Raw genomic sequence first — 12,856 nt, 5'->3', positions numbered from 1 at the left:
CAGAGAGAGGGAGGGAGAAGGGAGGGGGTCAGACCCACAGGAACTGAGCTTCCCTCCCACAGAGGTGTCACCTCGCTTTCCTTATTTCTCTTGTTAATGCAAATGGCTTCACAGCCAGGCCTTGGGTTCTCTTCAGTGATCCTGCCATTCCTCTTCCAGGGAGAGAAAAATTGATGTTATCAGAAAAGGCTTGCTTACGCCTCCAGGGCATGACTCCCAATACTTACTACTGCTGCTATCCGCCAGGGATCAATGAGGCCAGGGATCAATGAGATCTGAATTATGTGCCTCAAGGCCCATATGAAGGGTATTAGGGCCAAAGCTTTTCTTTTATGAAAAGATTGCCCCAGAAAGTGTATGGGGTGGTGGAGCTCATCTGGACAGGATTTGAGTAATCCCAAATTCCTGGGTTGTTTTCATGTTAATTGTATCTCATTATTATGAAAGCTGTCCACAGTTCAAAATTTGGGAGAACTGATTTGTGTGGTTTGACTAATAACATCAGACATCTGTACAAACACAGAACACAAAAAACTGTGCTACAATTTTGCTGAACTCCTTTGTAGACTGAGTCTGCTTATGAGGACCATGCCTATGAACATGGCTCTCTCCTTGGTCCTTAAAAAGTATGCAACTCAGTATTCTCCCTTGATTCAGATTCAAAGCTCACCACAGGCTTGCCGGCACTTCAAAGCTCACCACTGACCCCGCCTCGGTGCTAGATCTCATTGTTCTAATAATTAATGATGAACATGTACTATACATCAAGCACAGCTCCAAGTATACATGTGCTAACTCATTTAAAACTCACAGAAAACCTGTGAAGGAGAGATTATCAACCTCCATTTGATTGAGGAGTCCAGAGAGATTAAGACAGTTGCCCAAGGTCACGTAGCTAGCCAAGGTCTAGAGCTGGGATATAAACCCAGGCAGTCTGACTGAAGACTGTCTAGAAGATGAGTAAGTTAATGCCAAAGTAAGGAGTTTCTTCCCTATCATTTAAATATACTATCTGTAAGAATCTCAATCATTTTAAAAACATCCTTTTAGCTTGGTACAAAGGATATTACTGTAACTTTGAAAACACAGTTCCCTTTGGATAACTTATACACTTTTACATTATCCCATGATTTTCCCTGATAAGCTACAGAGAGGGCACTTTCACCTCTAGATTCCTGCTTCATATGCACTGGTCCTCTGGCCAGCATGGCCACATTTAGTGTCTGTCTTATCCCTGAAAACTAGCATGCTTTCTTCAAATTTCCCTGACCCTACTCCTGAAAAAGTCTTACCTCCTTTATGCTACAACTAAAAGCTTTTACATACTTCTATTATACATATTATATTATAATAAATATAAATAATATATATTATAAAATACTATGACTATTTTTATTTGTGTCTGTTTCTCCTATGAGAATGTACACTACATAAGAGCTAGTCTTGTGCATGGGTATCTAAGTGCCGTATTCATTCATGAGTGACAACACCTGGCCAAAAGCTGATTATGCAAGACCCATATTTTTTACAAAAAGGAAAAAAAAAGAAAGGAAAACAAAAAAGAAGACTGGTCATTCATGTTGCAATTTAAAAAGTACCTATAAACTCAGAGGTACAGGACCAAATAGGTGTTTTATATTCAGTTTGTCTTTTAAAGTAAGTAGAAAAGACTTTTTCTTCCAACCATGATGAGAGCAGATTAGCCTTCCCAACTTAAATAATTATTATACTAAACAAATTATATGAGGCAACTGTTTTCAGACATCAGCCAAAAGGCAGTCCAAGAGTGTAATCCCCGAGAGAGGAAAAAACACACGTGGTAAGGCTCACGATTGTCCTGATTTTCTGGCTGGGAGGCACCTTCAGACTTAGTAGTCTCACTGAGGTAGGGAATCAGAGAATGAAGTTCAGGGTTGCTGCCCTAGCTGGAGTCTGTGAGGCAGGGTTATTTGTGGGAAAGGAGCTGTGCAGAACAGGAGAGGTAGAAGTCTCTGGAGGAGTCTCCTTAGGTCGTTGGTTGACTAATAAGCTGTACATGCACAGGGAAAGTCTTCACAAAACCTGGCAATAAACAATGCCCGGGAAGCTATGGCTTTAACAGAGACCCTAGCAGTCAATTCAGAGACGAAGGAGTTCTGACAAGCAAGAATGGAGAGATTTTCCAGGTACTCAAGAAACATCTCAGAAACTCCATGCCTTAGAAATAAAGCTACTCTCTCGCCTCCCTCTAAGAAAGCTTAAAAACAAGACTGGGAAGGAAAATAAAGCTGATCTGCTAGGAATTGAACTGCCTACCAGAACAAAACTCACAAGTCTCTGAAGGAAGGCTACAAAATCCAGATATTCAACAACATAATATCCATAATATCCAGCATATGTTCAAAAATTACTAGCCATCTAAAGGGAAATGTGACCCATAATCAGGGAGAAAAAAAATCAGTAATAGAAACCAAGCTGGGATGACCTACATGTTGAAATTAGGAGACAAGAACTTTAGAGCAGCTGTTATAACTATATCCAAGGGCCAAAAAAGAAAATATTGTTATAATGAATATGCAGATGAAAAATCTCAGCAGAAAAATATAAAATATAAAAAGAATTGAATGGAAATTCTAGAATACAAAGTACAAACTTAGAAATGAAAAGATACACTGGAATCAAACCTGCAGACTGTATACCACCAAGAGTGAACCCTTATGTAAACTATGGACTTCGGGTGATTATGACATGTCCATGTAGATTCATCGACTGTAACAACTGGACCACTCTAGTGGAGGATGTTGATAATGGGGGAGGCTATGGGTATGTGATGGTAGGGGGTATGTAAGAAAATCTCTGCACCTTCCCCTCAGTTTTGCTGTGAACCTTAAACTGCTCTAAAACAATAAAGTCTTAATAAAAAAAAATTTAATGGCAAATGAAAATTTACTGGAAGAAAAATTTAGCAGATTAGAGACGCCAGAAACGCCGGGGAACTTGAAAACAGATAGGTTGAAATTATTCACTTTCAAGACTAGAGAGAAGAGAGGTTGGGAAAAAAAAAACTGAACAAAACCTCCATGATCTGTGAGACTGATATTATCAAATTGCCTAACATATGTGGGATTGGTATATGTGTGATTATACATATGTGTGATTCCTCTGAAAAGGAGCTGAGAATGAAGAATAAAATGTTTGCAAAAATTATGGCCAAATTTCCCCCAAATTTGAGGAAAATAAGCTTACGTATCCAAGAAGCTTGACAAACAACAAGAAAACCACTCCTAGGTGCATCTTTTTTAAACTCCTAAACAGAAGAAAATTTTGAAAGGCAGAGGGGAAAAATGATCCAGTACATGCAAGGAAAAACATCATACCAATGCTGCCTGCCTTTTTGTCAGAAACAATAGAAGCAGGAAGACAATGGAGTGACGTCTTTAAAGGACTCAGAAAAAAAAATTCTGTTAACCCAGAATTCCATATCTAGTAAAAAGTACCTGCAATACTGAAGACAAAGACATTTTTCAATTAAAAGAAAAAAAAATTGTTTTGGTGGCAACAGATCTGCACTACAAGAAATGCTAAAGGAAGCTCTTCAGCCAGAAAGGAATTAACACTAGACAGAAATTTGGATTTACAAGAGGGAATGAGGAGTAACAAGAAATAATAAATATGTGGGTAAATATAAAAGATTTTTTTTCCCTTCTCTTACTTTCTTTAAAAGACATATGATGGTTTAAAGCAATAATTTTAAGACTGCATTGTGGGGTTTATAACCAAGTAGATATATATGTCAACACAGCACAAAAGATGGTTGTGGGCAAGTGGAACTATCCTGCTTCAAGGTTCTTATATTGTTTCTGGATGTGCTACAACATTAACTCTAAGTAGAATGTTACAAGTGAAGATGTATGTGGTAATTCCTAAAGCAACCACAAAATGACGTCAAGAGGTGCTGTTGAAAAGCCAACAGAGTAATTAAAATAGAACACTAAAAAAAAAAAAAAAAATCAACACAAAAGAGGTCTGTAAAGGAGGAACAGAGTATCAGTAAACAAATGCGGCCAATAACAAAATGGTAGACCCACATCCAACCATACCAATAACTGTACTAAATATAAACAGATAAAACACTGTAATTAAAAGTAAAGTACTAGATAAAATAGCAAGGCCCAAAGAGATGTACTTTTAAAATAAAGACAATATGTTGAAAATGAAAGGAAGAAAAACGATATACATGAAAACAGTAAGCATAAGAAAGGCTGGCTCTACTAATGTCAGACAAAATCCACTTCAAGACAAGAGCTCTACCAGAGTTAATATGGGATACTGCAGTAAGATATAAAGGTCAATTAATCAGGGAAGACATAACAATGATAAATGTATAAGCACCTAATAGTAGAGCTGCAAAACAGATGAAGCAAAAAACTCGGAACCAAAAGGAGAAATAACCAAATCCACAACCATTTTTAATATCCCCCTCTCAGTAGGTAATAAAAAATTAGAAAAAAAACTTAATAAGGATATAGAAGATCTAAACAACACTATCAACTACGTGGATTAAATTTGAGAATGCTACACCCAAGACTTGAATAATACTTATAAAATGTCTCAATAAATTTCAAAAGATTACAGTGTATGTTCTCTGACAATAGTGGAGTTAATAATAAGATATCTAGAAAAAACACATATTTTTAGATAACAACCCACTTTTATATTACCCATGAATCAAAGAAGAAATCACAAGAATTAAAAGAAGTATTTTAAAGGTATGATAATGGACACACAACATATCAGAATGTGTAGAATATAGCTAAAGCTGCTTTTAATGAAATTTATACCTTTAAGTGCTTATATTAGAAAAGAAGAATGGTTTAGAGTCAATGATCTACTTTTTCTACCTTAAGAACTTAAGAAGTTTGGGGGCTTCCCTGGTGGCGCAGTGGTTGAGAGTCCGCCTGCCGATGCAGGGGACACGGGTTCGAGCCCTGGTCTGGGAGGATCCCACATGCCGCGGAGTAGCTGGGCCCGTGAGCCACAATTACTGAGCCTGCGCGTCTGGAGCCTGTGCTCCGCAACAAGAGAGGCCGCGATAGTGAGAGGCCCACGCACCGCGATGAAGAGTGGCCCCCGCTTGACGCAACTGGAGAAAGCCCTCGCGCAGAAACGAAGACCCAACACAGCCATAAATAAATAAACAAATACTTTAAAAAAAAAAAGAACTTAAGAAGTTAGAACTAATTGAGCAAATTAAACCCAAAGTAGAAGTAGGGAAATAATAAACATAAGATTAGAAATCAATGAAATACAAACAGAATTTAAGAAGACAAAATTTCTTCTTTGGAAAGATTAATAATATTCATAGTTAGTAGGAAAGACCTTAACTGACTAACACACAAAGAGTCTCTTCAAAACTTTTCAGATCCAATGTGTTATGTGATTCAGAATTTTAGATCTTAGAAGGTTCGGTCCTGTAAATATTGTATATTATATAATATCTTCAATGAGGTCTGGGTAGCACCCTATAATCAAACACATTAATATTTCCTAGTGAAATGCATAGATATTCACTTTCAGAAAGATAAATATTATAAATAGCCTCATCACAATTCAGGTCAGGTTTTGTTGGCAAAAATTCCAAAACAATTTGGATTTTAGAGCTTTTTCTTTTAATTTCTGAATTGTAGCATTGCTGTTGTGGATTTGTATTAAATTGATTACTCCTTTTTACAGATAGGTCTTTGATGTCCTTGAACATATGAGAGTGCCCCATTACTAAGTCTTAAGGGATGACTTTCTTAGCTAAGATCAAAGGATGAATTTTTTTCCTCCTACAGTTGCCATGAGGCTAGAGGATCAGGATATTTAGTAAATCCAATGACCTTTATAGTGACCTTTGCCTACATTTGAAAAAAAGACATTAGACTTCCAGGTAACTGGGTTCTTCTTCACCACTGAGGACAGAAATTTCAGAGAAAGAATATTCTCCCCCAACATGTAATTTTATAGTAAAATAACAAAAATCATCAAATTTCCAAACACACAATAGTAAATAGTGATATACACAACAAAACAGAAAATATCCTTGGAATTTTATACAACCAGCACTTGTATTTTCCATTTTAAAATTCCATTTTTGTCAGGCAAATTCCACGTGAAATATATTTTAAGTCAACAATGAAAAAAGTTTATAAATCATACATCTAAAAGTAATTTCATGCCTTATTTAAAATAATCTTAGCAGAAAATTTATTACCCCGATTAAACATTATCCCTAGCTATAGGGAAATCCAATTGTACAAACCTAATATTTAATTCTCAGGAAGATCATAACAGGAAGAATAGCAACAGAACAGCGTTAATAGTAATGATTGTAGAAATTTCCTTTAAAGCCCATGCAATACTCCTACAGATGCTAATTGGAGCCATGCATGCATTAAGTCAGATACGTGTACTTACTATTACTGCTACTGCTGTCATTCCTAAGGGAACTGGCTGCAACAGGGGGTAACATAAATGGTTTTGTGACACTGACTCTGGAATCTAAATAGAAAGCAATAATGTGTCAGTGTTGCATGGTGATTTACATAAATTACAGAGTCCTCAAAAGGTGAAGTGCAATATCAGAGTACTTTCCAGCTCTGCTTCCCAAATCTAGATTATTCAGATTTGAGAAGGGGACATTAAGAAGACTGGAGGTGAAGAATAATATAATTGTACATTACTAGCAAATATCAGATAAAAATATGACTATCTCATATATTGTTTACTCATGCACAGTAAGTGTTGTTTTGGCTTGAACACCAACAAATCTACAACTGTTTGTTTCTTTCATGCCACTGATATTTGCTTTTATATTAGACATACACACATCTTTCCCTAGCTACACATATATTTGAGTCAAAGGTAGATTCTTACCTATACATATAAGATTCAAACTTGCTTTTTATACTTATATTAGAAATGCTTATATGTCTTACCTTTTTCAGGACTTGATGTTGAAGACATCACACATTCACTAGTTTTAGAAGCCACCATCTTCAAGTCCTTGAAGGCATCAATGGATTTATTAAAAATTCCAAAGAATTTTTCAGGAGTAAACAGCCTAGGTTCTGGGCTCTTAGATGATTTTTTTACATTCTAGAAGAAGAAAAAAAATAGGATTATATTTATCAAATAGTCTATAGATTTAACTGATGTCAAGGTAATAGACTATAAATGTGTCCTTGAAAGATTCAAGTGAAACAGACACTTTTAGACAACTGTTTTAACACATATGATTCAAATTGGTACTGCAGGGTAAATGATCCCATCCAGTTCAGTCTGGGGCTCAACTCCAGATAAAAGGAAGAGGGTGGTGGTGAGGGTGAGAAAGGTGAATACAACATCATAACAATGAAATAATCCTAACAACAAATTACAGACACTGTTCTTTAGAGATGCTCATTAAAATTATTACTCCTCATTAAAAAAAAATACCCCTCCATAATACATGCTCCAAATAGCCAATAATTTAAAAGTCTGATGATACTAAGTACTGGCGAGGACATGGAGCAGAGGGGTCTCTTATAAATCACTGGAATGACATAAATTGGCACATTTGATATTATCTAGTAAAGTTGGACATGCGCCCATCCTGTGACCCAGAAATTCCACTTCTAGGTAAATACTCTGAGGAAGCTCTTGCACAACTGCACCAAGAGGCATATAAGAAAGTTCTTCCCAGCAGTGTTTATAAACCCTTACACCAATAAACAGGAGAGTGGTTTAATAAACAGTGGTATATTGAATCAATGGAATGCTCTATAAACAGTAAAAAAAAAAAAAAAAAAATTAACTACAGCTTTATGCATCAATGTGGATATATCTTATAAACATAACTCAGAGTGAAAGAAGCAAGTCTCAGAAGAATAAAAAGAGTATGATTTTCTATAAAATCCTCCAAACAAGTCAAAGCTCTATTTTAGGAATTCATAAATACATGATTATCTATAAATAAAAGGTAATAATAAGAGTTAACACCTATGTAGCACTTACTATGTACTACTCTATGATTAGTAAATGGACATTCTCTGGTATTTGGAATGCTCTTCCAGAGATTGCCATTTACTGACCACCTAACTCATCTTTCAGGCCCCAGTGCGTATGTTATTTCCTTCATGACACCTCGTCTGATATACCCTACTTTTTGTGACCTCTACTTCTTATCAATGCCATTAGCACACTATTTGTACTGATATGATTGATATAAAAAGAGATGTTAACTCTAAGAGATGTGCTCATCTTAAAAATTTTTTTAATTAAAAATTTATAAATTAGAAATCTCACAAATATGCCCCCATCCCTGCCATGACCAATCAGCACAGGTTTTAGAGAAGAGTAATAAAAAGCAATCCCAATGAATACAAAGTTACCTCAAATGAGTGTTCTTCCATGCACTCCACAAGGTCATCGACTATTTTCACAAGTTTGTCTATGATAGAGTAATTACTCAGGCCTTCAGAAATATTTGAAAACTTGTCCAGAAGATCAGTCAAGCTGACTGACAATTGTTCCACCATCTCGCTTATCCAACAATGACTAGGCTGTAAGAAATTGAAAGAAAAGAAGATAAAGCACCTATTTTAAGTACAGTAACCTTGGATTACCCTTCAAAGCCATCAATGTTTCAGTCATGGACTCCTGGACAAAGGATTTCCTTATATCAACACAGGTTAGTTCTTATGTTTTATTTAACTCATACCTAACATCTGTTTCAAAATTTACAAATGCATAAAGATCAGAGGAAACTGTTGATGGTAAAGATTTTGCTCTTCCATGGAAGTAAAATTAAGACAAGAAGAGCCAAGACAGAGCCCTTGACAAGGTTCAGATACTAATGGAATTTAATTCTATTGAAAGATATTTATTTCTTACTTACTGTATTCTAAAAAGAACTTCAGGCCCAGAGGAAACTACAAAAAAATTATTGTGGGAGAGAGTCCTAGTCTTCAAGGAACTTCCAGTCTTTTGGTGAATTGGAAAATGAATCAGTGGATTAATAATAACTTATTTTTCTAAAGACCTTGATAGATTTCAAGGCTTCTTCATAGATGAATTCCCATGCGTGTTTAAAAAAAAAAAAGTAGCCCTGGCAGAATGTGGTCTGAGAGAGAAGCACGTTTGCCTTAGTGGCAGGACCAGCTACATAATTTGTGGGGCCAATGGCAAAATGGAAATGTATGTATTGTTCAAAAACATGTTCAAAAAAATGATTAAGAGTTTCAAGATGGCGACAGAGCATGAAACCAAGCATGGAGCCCCCTGCCCACGAAGCCAGCCCTGCCCACTGGTTAGAAGCTCAAGCTTTGGAGTCAGGCATAACTGGGTTCAGTTCTGACTGAGAGACTCCAGACAAGCTACATAAATTCTCTGAACCTCACTTTGCCTCTCTATAGAATGGGAATAATGGAAACAAGGTAGTTTTGAGGAGATGAGGTACATAATTTGAATGTAAGTTTCATGAAGGCAGTATTTTTATAAAACCTTGTTCTCTACAGTGTCTCCTGGGGCCTAGAACAGTGTCTGTCATATGGGAGTTGCTCAGAAACTACCTGCTGAACTGATGTAGGTGTGATTAAAAAATGAATGAGAGGGGCTTACCTGATGGCGCAGTGGTTAAGAATCCGCTTACCAATGCAGGGGACACGGACCTGGTGGTGCAGTGGTTAAGAATCCGCCTGCCAATGCAGGGGACACGGGTTCGAGCCCTGGTCCGGGAAGATCCCACCGGCCGCGGAACAACTAAGCCCGTGAGCCACAACTACTGAGCCTGTGCTCTAGAGCCCGTGAGCCACAACTACTGAGCTTGTGTGCCACAACTACTGAAGCCCACGTGCCTAGAGCCTGTGCTCTGCAAGAAGAGAAGCCACCGCAATGAGAAGCCCACACAATGAAGAGTGGCCGCCGCTCACGGCAACTAGAGAAAGCCCGCGCACAGCAACGAAGACCCAAAGCAGCCAAATATAAAAAATAAATTAAAAAATAAAAATGAATGAGAAAAAATACTCCATCACAGGGGTCCATGTTTTTCTGGAAAGGGCTAGATGGTAAATATTTTAGGCTGTCTATGCCAAGAGGCAAAAATCAAGGATATTGTGTAGGTCCATTTATACAAGAGAAAATAAATTTCCACAAATTTTTTTATTACAAAGTTTAACAGGTAATGATTTTACTTGAATATAATTTCTTTTGCGTAATAATTGAATTTAGGGCTTCCCTGGTGGCGCGGTGGTTAAGAATCCCCCTGCCAATGCAGGGAACATGGGTTCGAGCCCTGGTCTGGGAAGATCCCACATGCCGCGGAGCAACTAAGCCCGTGCACCACAACTACTGAGCCTGAGCTCTAGAGCCTGCGATCCACAACTACTGAAGCCTGCGTGCCTAGAGCCCGTGCTCTGCAACAAGAGAAGCCACCGCAATGAGAAGCCTGCGCACTGCAACAAAGAGTAGACCCCGCTCTCAGCAACTAGAGAAAACCCTTTCTGCATGCAGCAGCGAAGACCCAGTGCAGCCAAAAATTAAATAAATAAATTTTAAAAAATTGAATTTAATTTCTTTCGTAATACAGGTCTACCAGTAAGAAGAATGGAATGCTTTATTTTGGGTCAACATTTTGCTTGGGGTTAAAAGCATTCTCTATCATCAAATAGACTGTAAATGTTTCTCTGTAAAAAACAAACTCAGCTGCCTGTCCATATAAAAGCAGGCAGCAGACTGGATCTGGCCTATAGGGTATAGTTTGCCAACCCCTGCTATAAATGGCTGTGGATCAGTAAAGGTTTAGATTATTAGAAAAAACTTCTTAGTATGTTAGAATGGATTATAATTTTTTTTAATTAATGTAACATCACTTAAAATATAATAATTGGTCATAAATTCACATACTTGGTATACTGTAACGTTATCTTCTCTCTTATAAAGATCTTTTAAGTAAAGGTCCTGATTTATTTTTTTAACTCTGTTAAAATGTTATAGTGAGAAAAATAAGATAATTATTGGCAAAGATAAAATGGTCTTGGCTTATTAAGATCCTAAATAATTTAAAATGACTCCTATTGTAATGAAAATGTTGTAATCAGAGAGAGTAACTGATGCCATGTAAAACGAATAAAACCACTAAACTTTATTTCTTTACCTACCAGCAGAATATCTCTGTGGGGGAAGGTCAAGTAATTTATGTATTCTAAATTATACAAGGGGGCCATTTTATATTTATTTAACAGAACAGTTTTAATTAATATGATTCAGCTGAAAGGGAAACTGTCTTATCTACAGATAGGTCAGCTGCAATTTCTGGAAGCATTAAATGCCATTCAAAAATTTTAGGGATTGTTGGCTCTGGCTTCAGATAAGTAGAATAAACAAACCTCTAAATGGGAATTAGTTCAATTAGGCCATTTCATTTGACTCATCAACCAAGCTCTTAAAGACTGTGTTTCCAAAACATGTTGAGAATGAACTCTTTGTTTTGTAAAATTAACGCTTATCTCAAGCATATGCAAGTTCATATTTGCATCGTTAACAAGTCTCTTTACAAGCTGTCAGTCTTTCTTTTGGGGCTGACTGCTCTCCAAGTTTCCCTCTGTTTAGACAGTGATAATTCCTTTTAGATAGTCAGCCCTATCAGCAAGGGGCAGATTTCCTAGGATATAGGAAACACCACATTCTGTAAATACTGCCTTAATAGTACTTACTCGGTAGAACAGCCTTCACCAATTCGTTCATTCCTTTGAAATTGTGCAAATTTTTCCACAGCAAGCAGATCTCATGTATTAATCTTTTCAAACTCTGTCCTTGCTCCACTTTGTGAATAAGCTTGCCTGTCCTTCTCTCATATCCTCTGACGTGTAGGAACCAAAATCAAATTCCCTTGTTCTGAACTAAGGTACTCCTTTTGTTTCTGTGGTCTTTGCCTTAAATGAACAGGTTGGTTTTGTTGTTGTTGTTTCTTTTTGGTTTTGTTTGGTTTTTGTTGCTTATTTTGTGGTTAAAGCAGAAAAGAGTTTGTTTATGTTTCTTATTTTATTTTATTTTTTTTAGATTGATTGATTGATTGATTGATTGCTATGTTGGGTCTTCGCTTCTGTGCTAGGGCTTTCTGTAGTTGCGGCAAGCGGGGGCCACTCTTCATCGCGGTGCGCGGGCCTCTCACTATTGTGGCCTCTCTTGTTGCGGAGCACAGGCTCCAGACGCGCAGGCTCAGTAGTTGTGGCTCATGGGCCTAGTTGCTCCGCGGCATGTGGCATCCTCCGAGACCAGGGCGCGAACCCGCATCCCCTGCATTAGCAGGCAGATTCTCAACCACTGCGCCACCAGGGAAGCCCCTATGTTTCTTATTTTTAACTGGGAACTCTGGGGTGCTTACTGCTACTTCTGTTTGTCTCTATTTTCAAATGAACTCTATGTTTACATTCCATTTTCAAGTTCTTATTTAACTATGACTACTCGCCCCATGGCCACCCACCCTTGTTTTCACAGACCTAATCAACAGTCCAAGCAATCAACTTTTCCCAGTAACATTTTCAACCCTAAACCTCTAATTTCTTAGTTAAATCCTGGAAATCCCACAGTCTAATCCTAGCCCAATATCTGCCCTTTTAGAGTCATGAAAAATTCATTGATATTTGATATAAACTTCTGGACTACACTGCTGAGAAATATATTTCTAAACGTCTTTAACTGTATTTCATTCATTATTCATTCTTGGAAAAGACTAATCAATTCAAAGTTCTTTCTTTTCACTAAATTTGTTTAAACAGTTATATTTTAGCTTTTAAAGATTATTGGATTTATTAAAGATAAAACTGAGGTAAACAATATTAAATATTAGCCAGTT

At 37.1% G+C, this 12,856-nt stretch overlaps 1 protein-coding gene across 5 annotated transcripts in view; it reads right to left on the bottom strand.

Annotated features, from left to right (window-relative positions):
- The window catches only part of KITLG (KIT ligand), an 89,110-nt gene that overhangs the window by 16,482 nt on the left and 59,772 nt on the right, over positions 1 to 12,856 (bottom strand). For 3 of the 5 annotated variants that reach the window (XM_061205006.1, XM_061205008.1, XM_061205007.1), the window contains 3 exons: positions 8,394 to 8,564; positions 6,960 to 7,119; positions 6,439 to 6,522 (listed from right to left, as the gene is read on the bottom strand). In XM_061205006.1, coding sequence (XP_061060989.1) covers positions 6,439 to 6,522; positions 6,960 to 7,119; positions 8,394 to 8,564 — 415 coding nt within the window. The remainder of the gene's footprint in view (positions 1 to 6,438; positions 6,523 to 6,959; positions 7,120 to 8,393; positions 8,565 to 12,856) is intronic. The other 2 variants (XM_061205009.1, XM_061205010.1) reach the window with 1 other exon arrangement.

This window comes from Eubalaena glacialis, chromosome 11 (assembly GCF_028564815.1).
Source record: "Eubalaena glacialis isolate mEubGla1 chromosome 11, mEubGla1.1.hap2.+ XY, whole genome shotgun sequence".
Classification (NCBI taxonomy): domain Eukaryota; kingdom Metazoa; phylum Chordata; class Mammalia; order Artiodactyla; family Balaenidae; genus Eubalaena; species Eubalaena glacialis.
This window is presented reverse-complemented; position numbering and strand designations above follow the sequence as displayed.